This window comes from Nyctereutes procyonoides, unplaced genomic scaffold (assembly GCF_905146905.1).
Source record: "Nyctereutes procyonoides isolate TBG_1078 unplaced genomic scaffold, NYPRO_anot_genome, whole genome shotgun sequence".
NCBI classification, from domain to species: domain Eukaryota; kingdom Metazoa; phylum Chordata; class Mammalia; order Carnivora; family Canidae; genus Nyctereutes; species Nyctereutes procyonoides.
In genome coordinates, this window is record NW_026575133.1 from 15,732,259 (window position 1) to 15,753,646 (window position 21,388).

Sequence of the window (21,388 nt, forward strand, 5' to 3'; positions counted from 1 at the left end):
AATTTTGCTAAGTTACGATTCAACTTAAATTCTAGAAAATCTACTAGGAACTCTTCTATACACTGCACTTAGGTACAATACACATAACCTATGCTACTATGGAATTCAGTTCCAACATTCAAAAGTATAAATCAAGTAAGAACTCATACCTGATTCACACAATCAAAAAGATGTTAGAACACAAATAATCAAAAGCCTCCAGACTGATATGAAAATGCGTTACTTCACTATCCTTTAACAGACCAAGAGAATTACCCAAAGTGAGGATGTGAAAATGAGAATGTGCTCATTCTTCATACCCGCCCTACGACCCAACAATTGCACTGCTGGGGATTTACCCCAAAGATACAGATGCAATGAAACGCCGGGACACCTGCACCCCGATGTTTCTAGCAGCAATGTCCACAATAGCCAAACTGTGGAAGGAGCCTCGGTGTCCATCGAAAGATGAATGGATAAAGAAGATGTGGTCTATGTATACAATGGACTATTCCTCAACCATTAGAAACGACAAATACCCGCCATTTGCTTCGACGTGGATGGAACTGGAGGGTATTATGCTGAGTGAAGTAAGTCAGTCGGAGAAGGACAAACAGTATATGTTCTCATTCATTTGGGGAATATAAATAATAGTGAAAGGGAATGGAAGGGAAAGGAGAAGAAATGTGTGGGAAATGTCAGAAAGGGAGACAGAACATAAAGACTCCTAACTCTGGGAAGTGAACTGGGGGTGGTGGAAGGGGAGGAGGGCGGGGGGTGGGGGTGAATGGGTGACGGGCACTGAGGGGGGCACTTGACGGGATGAGCACTGGGTGTTATTCTGTATATTGGCAAATTGAACACCAATAAAAAATAAATTTATTATTTAAAAAAATTCTTTAGAAGAATTTGGGGATGAGTTTGAGTTTAGTGCATAAAGAAGTAAACATTGACAAATTTAAGCTATAATTAACTCCAGGGAAAATAAACGTTGTACAAACAAGCAAATTGTAACAAAAAGAAAAAAATCTATCTTTCTGTACAATGCCAGAAGTAACAGATTATCTGATAGTTTAGGTAGTATAAAAAATGTCCACAAATCTTACCTTAAAGGAAGTATAGCTGGTAACAATGCTTGCTCTAGAGAAAGTGGAGCAGATAAAGGTTTCTGACTTTGGCTTTCTAAATATTCCTGGGGGTGGGGAGGGAATACAATACAATCATTAACTTCCATTGTTCTTGCTTACATAAGCCTATATAAAATATAATTCAATCTTCAAAAAATAAAAAGGGAGTGGTTTATAAAATGAGCCATGCTACAGAGTAGGAGAAGTACTTTCTATATCCTAACTACCTTCGAAAATGTAGAACGACACCTACAATGTTGGCAAGCATGAAATCTAAGGACTGATGATACAAAGGATGGGACAATGAATGCTTAAGCAAAATTACATATTTTTTAGTTAAAAAAAATTTTTTTAAGTAGGCTCCACACCCAATGTGGGGCTTGAACTCCCAACTCTGAGATCAAGAGTTGCATGCCCTACCAAGAACTTTTCTCATATCTACACAAAACTATCTGACATTCCCAATATTATATTTAAAAATATAATGCTTATAACCATGCTTTTAAAAATCATGGTTGTGTTATCATAAGGATAGTGATAATAATCATAATGATAATCAACACAACCCTGCTTTTTAAAGGAAATCTGACAACCTGAAAGTCACATAATATTCAAAAGAACCTTAATCCAAAAGCAAATCCTAACAGTATAGAGAAGCTGTACAATAATTTTGAAGAGGATAAAGTGGTTAAGAAAGGACAAGATTCTTGAAAGCAACATAAGGCCAGAAAGCACCTAGCACCACAGTCAGAATCTTTAAAGAAAAACTACGAAAAAGAAAAGGAGGCCTCTGCTCCTTGTCCCTGGGCTCCCGATTCCCTTACTCGTTCTTCTCCCTTCTCCTGGACTGATTTCAGTGATCTCAGGAAAGTAAAACTGCCAGGACCTCAGGGACCCGCCAGCACCAGGCTTCTACACAAACGGTACCATGCCTTTGATAGTATGCATGCTGCATTCCACTCAGTAGAACAGAACATGGTCCTAGACTGTCGATTTTACCCAGGTTTTAGGGGTAGGTTTTGAAAAAATTTCCTCTAAAGACAATTTTAAAACATACTATAAGATACCAATGTATATCAATGTGCATAGTTCTCATGAACTATGAAAGAAACAATAGCAAAAAATGTTGATGCTGGCATCGCCCAGAGATAGACATTTACTGTCCTTTGTCAATAGGCACACTTGGGTGGGAAAATTTAGGAAATGCCAATTTTGACATAGCCCTCATTTTATAAGAGAAGATACCAAGGTCAGAGAGAGAGGAGGCAGCAGAGACAGAACCAAAGCCCACATCTTCTGACACAGAGCTATGCCAGCACTTTAATACTGCTTCGTTCCAATAAATACTCACCTTTAAGGAAAATGGTTGTGCAAAATCCACTCTGACACATCCATAGTTTTTTCGTAACATTCTGATAACTCCTCTAGCTACGCTCCAAAGGCTCTCATTCTTCTTAGGTTTTCCCTGAATGCCAATTTTGAAAGAACAGCATGGTAAGAAATAAAGCTAACAAGGTATTCTGTTACCCAAAAAATGCCATTCATTCATTCATTCATTCATTCACTTATTACTCGGACACTTAAATCAACTGAGCCCAGGTGCCCACCATTTTTTTTTTTATGGAAACTAGATGTTTGTATTAAAAGAGACAACATTGGATAAAGAAGGAAAAGTGTTCATTGACTGAGACCTGTCATAAATGCTTAGCATGCAAAGACACAAAAAGACGTAATCCTTTTATGGGGAGAGACAGTTTGGTCAGTGAAAACCAGAACACTAATTCATTTAGCACACTGTTTACACCACTCACAAAAACACCTCTGCAAAATATGGTACTGGCACAAAAACAGACACATAGATGAACAAAATAGAGTGTCCAGAAATAAACCCATAATTATATGGTCAATTAATCTTCAACAAAGGAAGCAAGAATATGCAATGGTAAAAAAAACTGTCTTCAACAAATTGTGCTGGGAAAACCGGACAACTACTTGCAAAATAATTAAAACTGGATCTCTTTCTTACACCATACACAAAAAAATACACAAAAAATAAACTCAAAATGCATTAAAGAACTAAACGTGAGACCTGAAATGATAAAAATCCTTGAGGAGAGCACAGGCAATAATTTCTCTGTCACTGTTCATACCAATATTTTTCTAGACAGGTCTCAAGACAAGGTAAATAAAGACAAAAATAAACTATTAGGGCTATGTGAAAGTAAAAAAGTTTCTGCACAGCAAAGGAAACACTGAACAAAACTAAATGACAACCTACTACATGGAAGAAGATATTTGCAAAATGACATATGAGATAAAGGGTTAATATTCAAAATGTATAAAAGAACTTAAACAACTCAACACCAAAAACAGAAAAAAAATTAAAAATGGGCAGAGATGCCTAGGTGGCACAGTCCATTGAACATCCAACTCTTAGTTTTGGCTCAAGTCATGATCTCAGGATCATACGATCAAGCCCTTCATCAGGCTCCAGGCTCAGCACAGAGTCTACTTGATTCTTTTTCCCTCTCCCTCTGCCCCTTCCCCTCCCCCCTGTAGGGGTACATACATTCTCTCTCTCAAATAAATGAATCAATCCTTAAAAAAAAAAAAAATGGCAGAAGATATGAACAGATAGTTCTCCAAAGAAGACATGCAGATGCCAACAACACATCATCAGGAAGTTCAAATCAAAACTGCAATGAGGTATCACACCTGTCAGAATGGCTAGCAACAAAACGAGAAACAACTTTTGTCAACGATGTGGAGATAAAAGAACCCTCATGTACTGGTGATGGGAATGCAAACTTGTGCAGCCATTGGAGGTTCCTCAAAAAATTAAACACAGAATTAGCCTACAATCCCATAATCACACACTACTGGGAACTTACCCCAAAATACAAAAGCACTAATTCAAAAGGATAGATGCACCCTAATGTTTATTGCAGCATTATTTACAACAGCCAAAGTATGGAAGCAGCCTAAATCCCTATAGACTGCTGAATGGAGAAAGAAGATGCAGCATATATACATAATAGAATGTCATTCAGCCATAAAAAAGAAATGAAATCTTGCCATTTGCAACAAGGATGTAGCTTATAATTATACTATAGAGTATAATTATAAGCAAAATAAACCAGAGAAATACATATGATTTCACTCACATGTGGAATTTAAGAAACAAAATAAATGAACAAAAGGAAAAGAGCGAGAAGGAGAGGCAAAGAAACAAACAGATCCTCAACTACACAGAACAGATGGTTGCCAGAGGGGAGATAGGTGGGGGGGGGGATGGGAGAAATAGATAAAGGGGATTAAGAGTACACTTAACATAATGAGCACTAAGGAAGGTACAGAACTGCTGAATCACCATTCTGTACACCTGAAACTAATATAATACTATGTTAATTATACTGGAATTGAAATTTAAAACACACAAAAAAGAAAAAATACCATTGCAAACTAACGAAGGATAAAAATTATGCAACAGGCTGGAGAACTGTTCTGCAGTTCTCAGATAAAAATAGGTCAGGTGCCATTTATATGAAGCCTGATGATCACCAGAGCCCACATATCCAATATTAGGCAAGTGAATGCCAAATCTAGCCCCACAGTGGCCTTTAATCCAATTATTCATTTAGTAACATTTACTGAATATTAATATACATAGGGCACAATGATGGCCTCTAACGGACACAGGATACAGATATGGCCTCATGAAACAGGGTGACTGGTGTACATATTCAACACAGACCAATTCAAGGAAGGGTCTCCTAAGAGGAACACAGATGATAATCCGGTCTGTCACTTCATCTTTAAAGCCTCTAATTATCGGGGTGCCTGGGTGGCTCAGTCAGTTAAACATCTGTCTTCGGCTCAGGTCATGGTCTTGGGATCAAGTCCAGAGTCAGGCTCCCTGCTCAGCCAGGAGCCTGCTTCTCCCTCTCCTTCTGCCTCTGCCTACCACTCTGCCTGTTTGTGCGCTCTGTCAAATAAATAAATAAAATCTTTAAAAAAGTAATAAAACCTCTAATTATCTAATATCCTTGAACTTCTGGCATTTTAGGGGCAGTTAAGCTCAAAACCAATACTTTATCCAAGACTTCTACACTAAATCAGAGCAAAACAAAATCCCTCTGGAATTCTCATAATGGGGGTAAGTCGATAAAAGCAATCTGGAAAACTGGCATTATCTGCTAAAGCCAAACATACATATACCTAATGACCCAGCAATTCCACTTGTAGGTACATACCCAACAAAATGCATATACATGGTCATCAAGAGAAATCTACAAGATTGACCATAGTCAAAAACCAGAAACCAAATTGCTTTTCAACAGATCATGGAACATGGCTAAACACAACAACACGGATGCATCTCACAAATGCCTGCTTGAGCAAAGAAAACCAGAAGCAAAAGATCATCCATATATTACATAATTTCATTTACGTAAGAGTTCAAAAATAGGCAAAATTAATCTGTTCTATAAGCAGATAAGTGGTTACCCCTGAGAGGACAGTGATGACAGGGGCATGGTGGGCGGGGGGCAGTTCCTAGGGGCATGATCATACTGTTCCTTGCTGTGCATACCAGTTACACGAGTGTGATCACTTTGCAATCATTCAACCTACATGCTTCTGATTGTGCATTCTTCTCCAAATATTACACTTACTTCAATAAAAAGTTTACTAAAAAATTACTGCCACTTATCAAATGAGTTCACAGTTGCTTTTTCGATGTGATCCCACCACTCCTTCGGGCTGAACTTAAAACCCACACAAAAACCATAAACCCTGGGGAGAACTACATTTAACCCTCCGTGGTAGAGATGGCAACTCAGTGCCAAGTGCTCTTGCCTTTCCCAATTCCACAGTCATGGCCAGCACTGAAAATCTAACCATGTCAGTCCCTCCAAGTGCAGGGAAACAGCAGGTCAGCACTACCAATCAGACTGACACAAAAGATAAGAGCTACTCAGTATGACCACACTACCATGTCTCCCACAGTGCTTTAAATAAAATAATAGCAAAAAAATTCCTAATTGATTCCAAAAGCTTGTATCTAAAAGCAAAAGAGTTGACAGTGAAGAACACTTTTGGGTAAGCAGGCCTCTTACCAGTTGTTCGCCATTGTAGTGACCTTCAATAATACGATCATAGGAGATTCCAACAGGTATTATCAAGATGTCTGGGATAGTATTAGTAGACAGAGTATCTACCACAACTGACAAAAGTCCTGCCCGAGCACAGGACGTTTTTCCACTCCTAGAGCGTGTGCCTTCCAGAAAAATCTCTAAGAATTGCTGCTGTCGAAGTAGCTCAACTATATGCTGGAATGGAAGGAGAATGTAAAATGTGAATTCAAGACCACCCAACTTAGATGAAGCTTACCCAATTAAATCTTAAAACAAACAGAAACCTGTAACTTCACTACTGACAAAATATTTTACTCATGAATAGCAGCAAGCCAGCTCCTCCAATGCTCTATTTTGGTGATAACAGAAATAATCATCAGCCCCATATCCAAACAGTAACCACTTAAATAATTTCTCAGACAATTTTTTAAATCTCAATCAAGTCTCTTTTTCCTTCTACTGTGACAACTACGATAAGGGCTTTAAGAATGAGAGAACGTGGGCAGCCCAGGTGGCTCAGTGGTTTAGTGCTGCCTTTGGCCCAGGGTGTGATCCTGGAGACCCGGGATCAGGTCCCATGTCCAGCTCCCTGCATGGAGCCTGCTTCTCCCTCTGCCTGTGTCTCTGCCTCTCTCTCTCCCTGTATCTCTCATGAATAAATAAATAAAACCTTTTTAAAAAAAAAAAAAAAAAGAATGAGCGAATGTACATACCCCATGGAGCAAAGCTCTATAAAGAATATCCTTCCGTCCATCTGGCGTCTCATCCAGCCTCCGTCGTATGAAAAAGCCTCCAAGCTTATGGATCAAGGTACTGCAAATTAAGGAATGCATTAGTTATTTATAAAGAAAAACGTAAGGATACACAAATTCTAGGTTACTTCAAAACATATGCCACATGAATATAAACCACATGTGTTGTTTGAGCTGACAGTGAAAACATAAGCCTTTTTCCATTTTCCATGTTATTGACATGTTTCCATCATTTGCATCATTTGTCAGCCTTTAGAATATCACTTCATGTACTGAAGCTCTAATAACATCTGTTCCAAACTAAAAGAAGTTTGTACAATATATTACCCTGCAAAGATGGTGTTATAGATTTAAAGAGGATGATGAAATACTGATAAATCTTAAAACTGTCAAAGATCTCAGGACATTGACTGTTAGATATCCTGAAATCTACCTTTGGCACATTTACTACAAAATGAATGTGATGTGGCAGAAGCTCTTTGGGCAAATGTTCTCGGAAAGTACTGCTTAGGGACACCTAGGTCCCTCAGTTGGTAAGCATCTGCCTTCAGCTCAGGTCATGATCCCAGGGTCCTAGGACTGAGCCCCATGTCAGGCTCCCTGCTTAGTCTGCTTCTCCCTCTCCCTTTGCCCCTTCCCCTGCTTGTGTGCAATCTCTCTCAAATAAAATCTTTTTTAAAAAAGAAAGTACTGCTTAGAGAGTGCCTCAGTAAGACAAGGATAATCTTATCAAACCAAAACCAAGCATAACCATTTTCCCAAAACATGAAACAAAAATGTGCTTCATGTACCCTTACAGGGGGATAAAACGATTCTTTTCTCAACCCTATGGTTCTTTCTATGACACTGATGGATTCTGACATTAAAATGAAATTTTGTAATACTTAAGTCAACCTTTCCAAACTCAGAGCATCCCCCTTTTCAAATAGAGTGATATTAATATCAATATCAACATACATTTTCAATATCCTCTGAGAGCAAAACTACAGAGCTATTTGAAGGCAAGGACTATGTTACCTTCTTCACTCTTATCTAAAACATAGCTGGGTAAGTATCAACTGACACATGAATGAATGGCCTCCCTTCAGCCATTCACATGAGTCTGGTCAGCCATAGAACTTTGAGCAAAGGATTAAGAAGGAGCTCCTCGGACTGAGGGTAAAACTTCACAGCACACAAAGGTAATCACACTGCCACTTTGTGAGACCTTCCTTACATGCACAATCTGCCAGTGCACTCCCCCACCAATTACTGTGAATCCATCCTCGTTCTATTCCCGACTGCTCAGAGCTGACCTCAGAGATGCTCTATGCTTTGAAATTTGAGCCTTCAATGTCCTAAACCAACTAAACCTACTCCTCACCCATTCCCCATTGGTGATCAGCTCTACTGTCTACCCAGTCACCAGGTGGTAAATATCTGGGAGGCTTCTTCCCTCATTTCCCCCTCTCCCACTGTGGACTAGCATTTCATCTTATAAATTCACCTAAGTACTCTTAGTGGCCACTCTATGCCTTCCTTACCAAGAGCACCACGACAAATTTTAAGCCTTCATTACCTTTTGCCTAAACTATTGCAATGGTTACAATAGAGCCAGAATTGTTCTAAATCCCTCTAATCCAGAATGACTTTCCAAAATGCAAATCTGACCACTTCCCAACTACAGGATACACTCTATAAACAATTGGCTTAAAAACTCTTGGTTCTGATCTAGCTCTCACTCCCTATGCAATGACCACTTCTGGCCTTTGACCATTTAACTGCATCTCATATTCTAATCCCACTGAATCGCCTGCCCTTCTGACCATACCATGCATTTGAACCTCTCAGCCTCTTCACATACTATTTCCTCTGAATGGAATGCCTTGCATTCTCCCAAAAACCTCTAATTTATACTTTTCGTGTCATGCTGTAATTATTACATGTTCTAGCAGTACTAAATTATTGGGGCAAAGTTAACAGGTATGGTTCTTCTTACGTACTTCCTACCATCACCACAACCCTCATACCCACCCCACCTTCCCCTACTGCCAAGCTTTATACAATATGCTAGCTCATTTTTCTAATGGCCTTTTAACCATTTGATAAATATTGCCAATGAAGTTGAGGTATTCACAGTTCACCAAGTACCCCACATAAAACATAGAAATAATGGTTAATAATCTTAATGCTTTTTTGTACTTTTCAAATTTTCACAATAAACATGCATTACTTATATAGCGAAAGTAAAAAAGCTAATACCATCTTTACAATAACAGGTTTCATGTTTCAAGACATATAATGAAAAAATATTCAACATACAGTCTTTCCACTACCCTAAAATTCAAAATAAGCTGGTCTTACCTGAAGATGGGAATGTTAAGATTATTGCCTGAAGCAATGTATGGTGCTTTGATGTTATGACAGAAGAGAATGAAAGTCAGCAGGAGATAGTCAATATGTGATCTGTGAACTGGCAGGAATATAAGTGGCAAATTCATCTAGTAAAAAAAAAAAAAAAAAAAAAGCCAAATTTAAAATTCAAATGTGAATGTCAAATCAATGAGTCATTGATCTGTGTACAATTGCAATTTTATATTTGGTTAGAATCACTCAAATGCTCATTGATCAATGACTCATTCTTTAAAAACATTTTCCACTAATTTCTCCCAATTTAATACTTCCACAGCTGAAAGCAACAACCACCACAGTAACAATGAGTTAGGAAAGGAGAAGTGCAGTCGAGAATTCAAATGGACTTTATGTACCTTCGGAGAGGCAGCTCTGATCATGTCAAAAGAGCAGAGGGTTTAGAGTCAAGCCTGGCTTGGGTTGAAATCGTGGGCAGTCACTCACTAGCCACGATTGGGAAATCCTTATCTGCACTTCTATTTCTTCATTAAAAATACGGATTGTTTTACCTGATTTCAGAGTTGTTGCAAGGTAACTTACAAAAGGAATCCAGCATATTACTGGCAGGTCCTCCTTTACTCACACCTCCCCAAATGTACAACTACTGTGGTCACCTCACATGGGGGAAATCTTCCAAATGGGTTGGATGCACATAGGACACAAGAGAACATTTCCATACAAAAGACTCTAACATCACTCCACAAACATGGGGATAACAGAATGACAGATAACACAAATTCTTGCCTCAGTTGCAGCTTTAACCATCTCAAGTTGGCCTTTGTGGATCTGAATATTCCAAAAGAAGCTGTTGAACAGTTTAAGCAACACCCATCCTGTCAGTCTAAAAAAAATTTAAAAAGGAAAAAAAAAGGAATTTAAATGTGCATATATACATTGAGAGAGAACTGACTTTTGTCTAAAGTTTCTGAACCTACAACCTAAAAGTGCTCATAAACAACTTAGTGTGTATGTCTGTATCTGAACTTCTGAATTAAAGAGCTGATTTTTACATGTATACGTATAGATACATGTATTTATTAAAGACTAAATCTTACATTTCACTCAAATAGCATACTTTACACTTTAGAAGCAAATCATCAACTGAATATTTAGGTGAGCAGAATGCTGTACAAAACTACTCCCTTTTGGGGCACCTGGGTGGCTCAGTGGTTGAGCATCTGCCTTTGGCTCTGCTCATGATCCTGGGGTCCTGGAATCGAGTCCAGCATCAGGCTCCCCCAGGGAGCCTACTTCTCCCTCTGCCTATGTCTCTACCTCTGTGTCTCTCATGAATAAATAAAATCTTTTTAAAAAGGGGGAGGGAGGGGGCAGCCTGGGTGGCTCAGTGATTTAGTGCCGCCTTCAGCCCAGGGCGTGATCCTGGAGACCCAGGATCAAGTCCCACGTCGGGCTCCCTGCATGGAGCCTGCTTCTCCCTCTGCCTGCCTGTGTCTCTGCCTCTCTGTCTCTCTGTCTCTCTCTCTCTGTCTCTCATGAATAAATAAATAAAATCTTTAAAAAAAAAAAAACACTCTGTAAGATATGGATATGTGAAATCTACCACACAAGTCTAGAGAGATGTCAGCTGTTGTACAATGGTTGCTATCAATTAACAAAGATCAAGGCACCTCAAATCCTACCACAGTGCTACTTCCTATGGAAGCTGAATAAGAATATAAAAAGGAGTTAGTTTTAACATCAGAACATGCTCAAACTTCCTTTGGACGGAAACCATTGCACTAGGAAAGTCCAATGGTTCAGTCCCTGTTTGCTCAAAACCGGATGGCTCTGAAGGAAAGCTTTTTGCTTTGACTTTTAATACCTGATCATTGTTGGTGAGACGGTGGCAACCATTTCTTGAAGGATCCTTTTGGCTTTCTTTTTCACTTTACTGATGGCTTTTGATTGCTGCTGAGCAGAACCATCAGGATTTAATTCAGCAGCCACTTCTGCAATTGCCTCTTGAACTCTGATTTTAAAACAGAAAGACAATGTAACTGGTTCTAGGATACATTCTGCATTCAGTATTTTCTAAATCACAGCTATAAATCACAAGAAAAGCTATAAATCTCCTTAATATACTTATAGAACCTGAAAGTAAGCTCAAATTAGATATGTTTTGTTTGACTGCCCACTAAATATTAAGGATATTACACTCCTAAATCAAGGAATCTCTGAGGTATCTGGAAGGCAGATTTAAGAATCTAACTCAAATTCATTGGGTTAACAACTACATGAATTGAATGTTCCAGGTATCCTGCAAGGGATACAAAGTTGCAGTCTAGCAGAGGGAGAGAAAGAAAGGTTATCCTTTCAGGAATATAATTCAGAGGTATCCAAAGCCCCCTGCCAAGGTGAAGTGTGATTTTTCTTCTTGAAGACTTTACTACTCATTTATATTGTGACTTTATTAGAACTCTATGTAGAACTCTCTAGGAGGGATCAAAGAGGAATTTAAATATTTACAAGTGTTTCCCATATCAATTTACTAATATAAGAAAGTCATAGCTCAAGATTAAAACAACACACAGTGATAAGTGGTAAAGTAAGAGGTAAGATTTAACCTAGTTTTTGTAAATCTTCCATGTGACTTAGGGAACACTTAAATCACTTTTAATATCCTAGTTACTAGTCAAAACAGGCAATGGAATGAAACATACTTAAAGGTTTTTACCTAGAAAACAGAATACACAATAACCCAAAGGAATTTCAAATAATTACATTTTTCTCCCACCGTTGCTACTGATTTCATACTAGTACACAGCAAAACCCCACATAGTCCCATAATTCATTAATACAAAAGATCAATTCCATAGGACACTAATGCACCTTCAGCCTATTCCTTTAATACCTTCATTTCAATCTGGCCAGGCATGTTTTTTACAAGTAATTGAGAAGATAACTAAATCTCCAGATCAACTATTTTCTCATTCATTCATTCATTCATTCATTCATTCATTCATTCTTTACTGAGTACCTACTATGTGCCACCACTGTTCAGGCCTCAACAACCACAGCATAGGGCCTGCATTTCAAAGCGGTCTTTCTAACCACTCTGATTTCTGGTCCCTAAATCCAGCTAGATATCTACATGGGCCACACCAATGAGGTGGAGCAGAGACTGACCTTCCTGCAAACTCCCATACTCTAACACTTAAACTTGAGAATGATTTATTTCCCCACTGAGTTCAAGTCACTCCCATTTGTAAGCAAGCTCTTCTAAGACCAAGGACAGAATTTTATTCTCTTAAAATTTCTAGGAAGGATTTTCTAGCAGAAAAATTTGTACCTACGTACTCAATAACTGAAATAGCAAATGCACTTCTCTTTCAGCTATAAGATAGGAAACATAATGTCCCAAATATTCATATTAAAGAAAACAGAACTAGGTATGTGCATCTCTGAATTCTAACTCACCTTTCACATATTAGAAGCCCATTTGATTGTTAATGCATAAACAAGACTACTATTCACAAAACCACCTGTTTTCCTGCCTTTCCTTGCTTTCCCTTGTAGTTTAACATTTAACATTTGGAAATGGAAATCCCACTTAAAACAGAGTCCCAGAGAAACTAAAGGTTAATAAAGGAATTGATCCCCCCACTCCCTCACCCCATCCCTGCCTCTTCCCCTTACAAGAGTATCCTTACCCTTACCTACTGCTGTTCAGTACATTTTCAGCCACATTGGTGGCAAACATGCCTCTATGGACATCTCGCTCTTGAATAAAAAGCACATAAGAAAGACGTCTTGCAAGCCATCCTCGGTGCCTGCAATGTGAAAAAAGACTTAGCAGAGAGTAGACTAGGAAGACCTAAAAAAAATTGAAGTATACAGTAGTTTCCCTTGTTTCATCTATTCCTGAAATGTGGCATACTATAGCAAATTCTCCGTAGTAGTTCAGAATGATTTGCATAGACAGTTTCATTCCAGATTTCTTTCATGTACTCTCAACTAAAATTTCAACTTGGAATTTGTGTACTAAAATGCTTGGTTTAAAAAAAAAAAATGCCTGGTTTTTACTCTGCCAAAAATAAACCAAATATAAAAACAAAAGAAATAAAAATGTCTTACTTTATTAAAACATTGTTAAAAGCAAGTATGTTGAATGAGATCTATATATTTAACTGTGAGCTATAAAGAAAAAGTTTGGAAGTCTTTTCTACACAAAGGGCTATTTTTTATTAAAGTTAATTTTTTTTTTTAATCTAAGGTATCACTGACTCTCATATTGAATTGACAAGGCTGACTAGTTGAGAAAAGTCAAGGATAGCTCAAGTACGGTCTGAACATTTGTATACTGGGCTTACGAAGCCAGAAATTCTTACCTTTCCCCACCCCCGACATTTGACATATCTTAGGCCTAGGACACATTCCCATCAGTGTTGCTGACTATGTGTTACTTATTAGGGCTTTGGGGACAGAGACCACAAAATAAGAATGCTACAAACCTTCACATGCAAGGATTTGAAATCATTTGTAATGATTATATAATGCCTCACTATCATTTCCTCATAAGCACATTCAAATGGATTTCAAATATAAATTCATGAATTTTGAAAAGCCCTCAGTTGAGGAAAGTAACTGGAGGAAGAACTATTGATGAATCACTCATTCCTTCACCTTTTTTCCGGATATTCTATTTCTACCTCCTATCCTCTCATTTCTCTGCAAACTTGACCCACTATGTTAAGTGTTTACTTCTAAATTCTTCCTTGAGTGAGCACTTTCAGAACTGTTATTAGAATGTGCAAAGTCCCAGTTCCTGATGAAATCCTTTTGCAATGGATTGAGTTGTGGGGGGAGGGAGGGTGGTGTGTGTGTTTATAAAACTGTCTAGGCTTTGCTCCATGTAACATGCAGAGAAAAGCTAGGTAGCCAGCTCAACTGCAGAGGCAGCTCATCACACAGACTGGTTTCCAATTGCCTAGTCAGTACAGCATATGCTTTTTTTTTTTTTCTTTTTCCTTAACTGCCTCCAACTGAGGACAACAAATGAACCCTTGGCTTTATACATAAAATGGCTACTTAAACAAGAAGAGACCCTATGAGATTTTCCTTAAGTCAAATAGGGAGGGAAAAAAAAAATAGTGGGCCAGAATTTCTCCCCTCTCCTTTAAACTTAAGACAGAGAAAAAAGATAGCATGGGAATGGGGAAAAATACATCCCTTGACTTTGATTCGATTAAAAAAAAAAAAAAAGAACTTTTATATGCAGGTATTGTCAAGCTCACTTATGATCTCATCACCAAAATATGAGCAGTAACATCAGAAAGCCTTCAAATTTAAGTACTTGACTTTTTTGGATCAATTTTTCCCAGAATTTCAAGCATGTCTCATCACCTGAACCTACTTGCTGACCCACTCCAGGCATTTACTCTTAGAATTAGTTGTAAGGACTGGCAGCATTTTTGGCTGCCATTCTCTTCTGCCTCACAGACATTCACACAACCTTCCCCTCCCCCTCCCTTCCCCCTAGCCTAGATTCACATAAAACAAAGCCTCTTTTCTCTGGCTCGGATGCCTAACAGCCCATCTCCATCTTCAGTGTGCCTGAAGTCTCGAAGAATTCTAAAGAAAATCTTAACCTAATAAATCAAAGAACATTTGCTCAATGCAGGAACACATCTTTTAAAACTCCATAAATTAGGCTGATTTCAATTTTTGAGTATAAAATAATAATAGATAAGACATTTGAAACTCTTTCCTCAGACAAATCTTTTATCGTTTTGGCACACTTCAGATATAAAATCAATATACAAATAAAAAAAGAAAGCTATTAAGAGAATCTTAAAATAGTTACTCTCCCAAAATAGTTACTAAATCATTACAAAGTGTAATAGTAACAGGCTGCTCAGGGGGCTGTGCTGCTTCCAGTTTTTAGATAAAGCCCCTTGTATCCAAAGCTCAATTCTATTAGCTTTAAAAAAGATGAAGAGATTCCTCTTAGAATATATCCATTCATTATTATAGTATTTCTTTTGAGAGGTATTAGAAATAAAAGAAATTGCTTTTTACCTTGTGTGAGTTTCATTGATATAAATAACATTCCGCAAACCCAAAGATGGGATACTGGAGTTGAAAAATTTATCCTACATGAAACAAAATGTAGACGTAAGTATACAACTGGACTGCTGGTGAAGAGCTCACATTACTACTTCTTGATAACCTTTATAACTCAGTTTAAAGTTAAGCATTGCTTCAAAAATCTAAGTGATGAAGAAAATTTATGTTTTGTTGAAAAAAAAAAAAGTACTTGTCAGCCTTCAAAGAAGGTCACAAGCTCAGAACTAAGGCTACTACCTTGCAAAGGAAATTGTGCCTCCCTTTCCTGCCTCACTCCCTTACCTCCAACCCACAAGGGTTGAAACTACTGAAAGCTTGTTAAATCACTGCCAGGAATACTGGAGATTTCAGTGTTCTCCAAATGCAAAAATATTATGCTAAGTACCATGTAGTTATCATTAGATTACTGAATCTGGTAATAATCCTGACACAATAATTATTATCCCCATTTTACAGATAGGAAAATTGAGGCTGACAGACACTTTAATTTTCAAATCTACATCTTGCTCGAAAAAGTATGGTCTTTCTAGTTCTTTAAAATGACTGTTTACTTAATTGGAAAGTGTATGGCTAGATGTCACTCTGTACAGGAAACCTTAAAGGGTAATTCAGAGATAGTTCTGCTGAAAAGAGAGTCTGTAGCTTTAGCAGTGTGGACAAAAAGAAAACATTCCACAAATAAATGCTGGGAAAGCATAATGTACCTTCGATAGAAAATATAAAAATATGTGGAATCTCTTTAGAGATAAGGAAAACAAGATATCAGAGAAAGGATAACAAATATCAAAAAATCACTATTTAAATACTGTTTAAAATTATTTTGAATAAACATGCCAAAGGAAGAACTTTATGTTCAACTCCATCAGGTTCTGTATTTAAGCACAAAAATCAGTTATTTACTATACAATTCATCTATGCCTCCCCAAAACACCCCTCCCACCACCAAATAATTTCCTATACTATCTCTTGACTTAAGAACATATTAGAGTCAGGGCCTCTAGGTGGCTCAGTCAATTGAGCTTTGGACTCTTGTTTTTGGCCCAGTCCCTGATTTCTGTGTCATGGGATCAAGCTCCATGAGGCTCCGTGCTCAGCAAAGAATCTGCTTGGGGCTCTCCCTCCTTCTGTCTCTGCCCCTTTTTCATGCTTGTGCATACGTGTGCACTCGCTCACTCTCTCTCGCTCTCTTTTCAAAAAAATCTTTAAAAAAAGAATGCATTAAAGTCAAAGCCACATGACCGTTTATTTAAATTTGTATTTCAACTGGCCTATTCATCTGAACTAGCCTTACTTCTAGACTAGAAATATCATGGTCCTTCAATACTACTAAATTCCTCCAACAAGGCACTTGTGATTTAAGAGGAACAGTATCTATAACTAAGATATTCTTGAGCAGACCAGAATATTGAACATAAACTGCCTGGGTCCCACACAAATCTCTCCCAAATTAGTGAATCCCTTTATACAACTCAGAATCTACAACCCTGAGTAGAAAACTCACATAGCACAGTTAGCTCTCTACACAGATTATAAGCAATGTCAATAAATGAAAGGCACTCAAAAGGCAGAATTTCTATCCTGGTAACTATCCCATCCCAGAGAGAGCTTAACATACAGGCATACCTTTTTTTCTTTTTTAAAGATTTTATTTATTTATTCATGAGAGACAGAGAGAGAGAGAGAGAGAGAGAGAGAGAGAGAGAGAGGCAGAGACACAGGCAGAGGGAGAAGCAGACACTATGCGGGGAGCCCAATATGGGACTCGATCCTGGGACTCCAGGATCATGCCCTGGGCTGAAGGTGGGCGCTCAACCACTGAGCCACCCAGGCATCCACCAGGCATACCTTTTAAAAGGTAATTCTAAAAAAAATTAAAATAAAATAAAATAAAATAAAATAAAATAAAATAAAATAAAATAAAAAATAAAATAATAAAATTAAATAAAATTTAAAAAATTAAAAAAAAAATAAAATAAAATAAAATAAAATAAAAAATAAAAAATAAATAAAAGGTAATTCTACTGCCCAAGAACACAGGCACATTAGATTTTACATTCCTGTGCTAATTCATCCCTCTAGCAAATTAGCAACAGAGGCTTGCTTTTCATCCAACTGATTATTCAAATACTTAAACTGTAATGTGGAAGATTTTGCATGATGTGCTTATTTTACCAAAATGCAAGCAACAAACCCATACACATTCTATTTAAAATTTTCATCCTGGGATGCTAGGTGGCTCAGAGGTTGAGTGCCTGCCTTCGGCTCAGGACATGATCCCGGGATCTGAAATCAAGTCCCACATCAGGCTCCTTGCAAGGAGCCTACTTCTCCCTCTGCCAGTGCCTCTGCCTCTCTGTGTGTGTCTCTTACGAATAAATAAAATCTTTTAAAAAATAAAATTTTATCCTAACACTTTTTTGAAAATTTTATTTATGTATTTGAGAGAGTGAGCACACGTGCGAATGAGCATAAATGGGGGGGGGGAGGAGAAGAGGGAGAGGGAGAAGCAGATTCCCCTTTGAGCAGGGAGCCAGACACAGGACTGGATCCCAGGACCCTGAGATCACGACCTGAGCCAAAAGCAGATGCTTAACCTACTGAGCCACCCAGGCACCCCTTATGTTTTAAAAGATTTTTATTTATTTATTTATTTATTGAGGGGGAGAGAGAGAGAGAATCTCAGACTCCAAAGACTACACTGAGCAGAGCATGAAGCAGAGCTCGATCTCACAACCCTGAGATCATGACCTGAGCAGAAATCAGGAGTCATATGTCTATCTGAATGAGTCACTCAGGCACCCCATCCTAACATTTTCATAACCATCCTTCACTATCATAGTCAACAGATACCCATCCTCCCTACCTGTCCTCCCCCTCAACAGAAACTTAGCAAAAGGAGAGTAGGACAGAGCCACATCTTTAAAACTTTACTCTGTCCTGCTATCTCTTGCTCATCTTGCTAGGATTTTAAGATTAAGTTAAAGTTCAACATCTAGAAGTTATATGAAGGTTCCTATTAAACTCTTTAGAAAGAGTAATTTAAAAGATCTACTCTTCCCCTAAAGTCCTGCTAAACTTAAAAAGAACTGGGGAACCTAAGTGGCTCAGTTAGTTAAGAGTCCATCTTCAGCTAACATCATGACTCCAGAATGGAGCTCAGCAAGAAGTCAGTTTCTCCAAGTGCTCCTCCTCCTCCTCCCACTGCTCTCCGTCTCATAGGCTCTCAGGCACACATTTTTCTCTCTCAAATAAATAAATCTTTAAAAAAAAAAAAAACTAAAAAAGAACCAAATTATCACTTATCATCAACTGTTTGACCAATATTTACTAAAAAAAAAAAAAATGAATGGAAAGAAAAATTGAGTCAACATCGTTACTTGGAATATTTGGTTTAAAAACATGGGCCTAGGGATCCCTGGGTGGCGCAGCGGTTTGGCGCCTGCCTTTGGCCCAGGGCGCGATCCTGGAGACCCGGGATCGAATCCCATGTCAGGCTCCCGGTGCATGGAGCCTGCTTCTCCCTCTGCCTATGTCTCTGCCTCTCTCTCTCTCTGTATGACTATCATAAATAAAAAAAAAAAAAAATGGGCCTAAATTCTAAAAATGAACTAAGTCCATTCAAACTATCCAATGATAAAATTCACACAAAGCTGGAATTTCACTGTGTTTATTAAAGGTCAACAAGCAGTAACATTCTTACCCAGCTCTGGGGAGTACAGGAGTAACAACATCTTCCAACAAATGGCCTTTTCCGGCTCATTAGGCTTTCTTTCCATTTTAAGGTTGCAGATCTGAAGACAGTAGGTCTGAAACCACACTCAGCCTAATAAATGTTAATGAAAAAAAAGGGTCTGAATGGCAAGAGAACTCTATTTGTCCACTTGGTCTCTAAAACTAAGATATTTCAGATAGAAGAGAAACCTAGGACTTAGTTCGGGTAGTAAGTTTCTCAGAGTAATTTTCCTTCATGGTACTTCCCCTCCATCATCAACACTTGGAACAAAACTTGGAACACAAGCAAAAAGCAAGCACCTAAGAGTAATAGCAAGGTCCACTGCACAGAGGTTCAAAAACAGTTGTACAAGGTTAAGCAGCCTGTGACAACACCAGGATGAACAAAACCAGACTCCTGATCCATATGCTAATAATCAACCTTATCCCTCTCCAATCACAGACTCCCACAAAACCACTACAAAGCCTTAAACAGCAAGTAACTTGTCATTTACAGCTTAAAATATTTTAAACAAAAAACAAGGTAAACTTATATAACATTCCTTTATCCTGACAACAGAGTTTAAAGGCTGGAATTTAGATCATAGCCATACTGTCCAATTGGGGTCAAATTCTACTCATTGTTCTAAACATTTTGCTCATTGAGTTCGTAAGTAGCTCAAATCCCATGGATATAGTATTCTCAAAAATAAGCCAAAAAGCCCCAAAACTCTGACATCATTTTTTATATTAAAGCAGATAGTGTTCAGGAAACATTTTAAACATGCCACGTTACGTCAAAACAAAAACAATACAAGAAAATGCATGTCCTTTGAATTGAGATTCATACTAATATTTATTTCCTGCTTTTATTTTTTTTAAACTTTATTTCCATTGCAAAATCCATTATTACATTATGGAAATAGACACAGAAAGTATCTTATAGGACACCATCCAAAACAACTCCTAGTTGTTTTTTTTTTCTATGCAAAATATTTTGCTTTTTAACATAACCACGGTGCTTAAATATCCCACCCAATTTTTCCCTTCCCAATTAACATAAAACCGTAAGAATGTTTAAATATTAGGCTTCATAAACATATCTTCTAACAGCTGGAGGCAGTTTCTTTGGCTATTAACTTCTATTTGATATTATGTTGCTTCCAGCTTCCTTCATAAACAACATTGAAACAAACATCTTTAGGTTGAATTTTTACCATATTAAACTTACCCATTCCTCATTTGCATGCTTACATCGACCCACACTGTATTCAGATGAATTTGGCAAATAAGAAACATCTATTGTGCCAAGGGTCAGTGCAGATTCATCCATGTCACAAAGAGTAACTTCCAAATCATGTGCTATTAAAAAAAAAAATACACCATTTAAATTTAATGACTAATCCAGGTGGCAAATTATTTTGTTCCATCATAGGATGCCAAGTGAACTACTGGTGTACTTCTACCATGTTCAGTCAATGTGTAAAGGTAGACTTTGATGTGTTTAAACTCAACAACTCCAGTAAACTATTCTGATTTTTTTTTTAAATCAACATTTGTGTCCTTAGACTTCCTGAAAAAAATAGCCATGAATGTGCAAGGGTAAATAACAGCTTATTTCAGGTACGTGACCAAGAATTCCGGAAGGATGAAGGCATGTGCTTACTTAATTAAATAAAAGTTATGTGTATGCACACAAGCACTTTTTTAAAATTATGTGCTGGGAATTTTTGGTCTTACATACTCTCAAGTTTCCCACTTGAATTAAGCGGCCAGTTTTCTTGTTTTGCCTTAAATGCAATATTTGCACTTTTAATACACCTACAGGGCTCTAAGTCAAAACCAACACTGTCTTGAAATAACCTGATTTAAAAGCTTTCCCCCTTTTCAATAAGCCTTTTCGTACCCTAAGGGAAAATGTTCATGAACAGTGAGCTGCTAAAGAAAACAGAGATTAACCTAAAATACAAAAACTCCCTAACAGAATTCTCAAATTGCCTTAGCTCTCGGCTATTTCTCACCAGTCCTTAAATTATTCCCTTAAAACTCTGAAAGGTCACGTCCAGGGTAACAGTGTCACTCCCCAGATGGGTTTGCTGCGGTAACCTGTATCCTTGCCACAACCACCCGGTAGTCCTTAACAATGTAACGCATCAACCTAGCTTAATTGGCCAGTTGAGAGAACAGCAAAGCAACGCACCTGGCCCAGAAAGCTCTTCACGCTTCT

At 37.9% G+C, this 21,388-nt stretch overlaps 1 protein-coding gene across 6 annotated transcripts in view; it reads right to left on the minus strand.

Moving 5' to 3' along the window:
- The window catches only part of GPAM (glycerol-3-phosphate acyltransferase, mitochondrial), a 62,511-nt gene that overhangs the window by 14,615 nt on the left and 26,508 nt on the right, over positions 1–21,388 (minus strand). For 4 of the 6 annotated variants that reach the window (XM_055346067.1, XM_055346066.1, XM_055346064.1 and 1 more), the window contains 11 exons: positions 20,393–20,523; positions 19,151–19,273; positions 15,403–15,476; positions 13,041–13,154; positions 11,207–11,353; positions 10,129–10,225; positions 9,337–9,473; positions 6,955–7,054; positions 6,224–6,436; positions 2,458–2,571; positions 1,086–1,171 (listed from right to left, as the gene is read on the minus strand). In XM_055346067.1, coding sequence (XP_055202042.1) covers positions 1,086–1,171; positions 2,458–2,571; positions 6,224–6,436; positions 6,955–7,054; positions 9,337–9,473; positions 10,129–10,225; positions 11,207–11,353; positions 13,041–13,154; positions 15,403–15,476; positions 19,151–19,273; positions 20,393–20,494 — 1,307 coding nt within the window. In that variant the 5' untranslated portion in view covers positions 20,495–20,523. Of the gene's footprint in view, positions 1–1,085; positions 1,172–2,457; positions 2,572–6,223; positions 6,437–6,954; positions 7,055–9,336; positions 9,474–10,128; positions 10,226–11,206; positions 11,354–13,040; positions 13,155–15,402; positions 15,477–19,150; positions 19,274–20,392; positions 20,524–21,361; positions 21,387–21,388 lie in introns of all 6 variants that reach the window. The other 2 variants (XM_055346065.1, XM_055346063.1) reach the window with 1 other exon arrangement.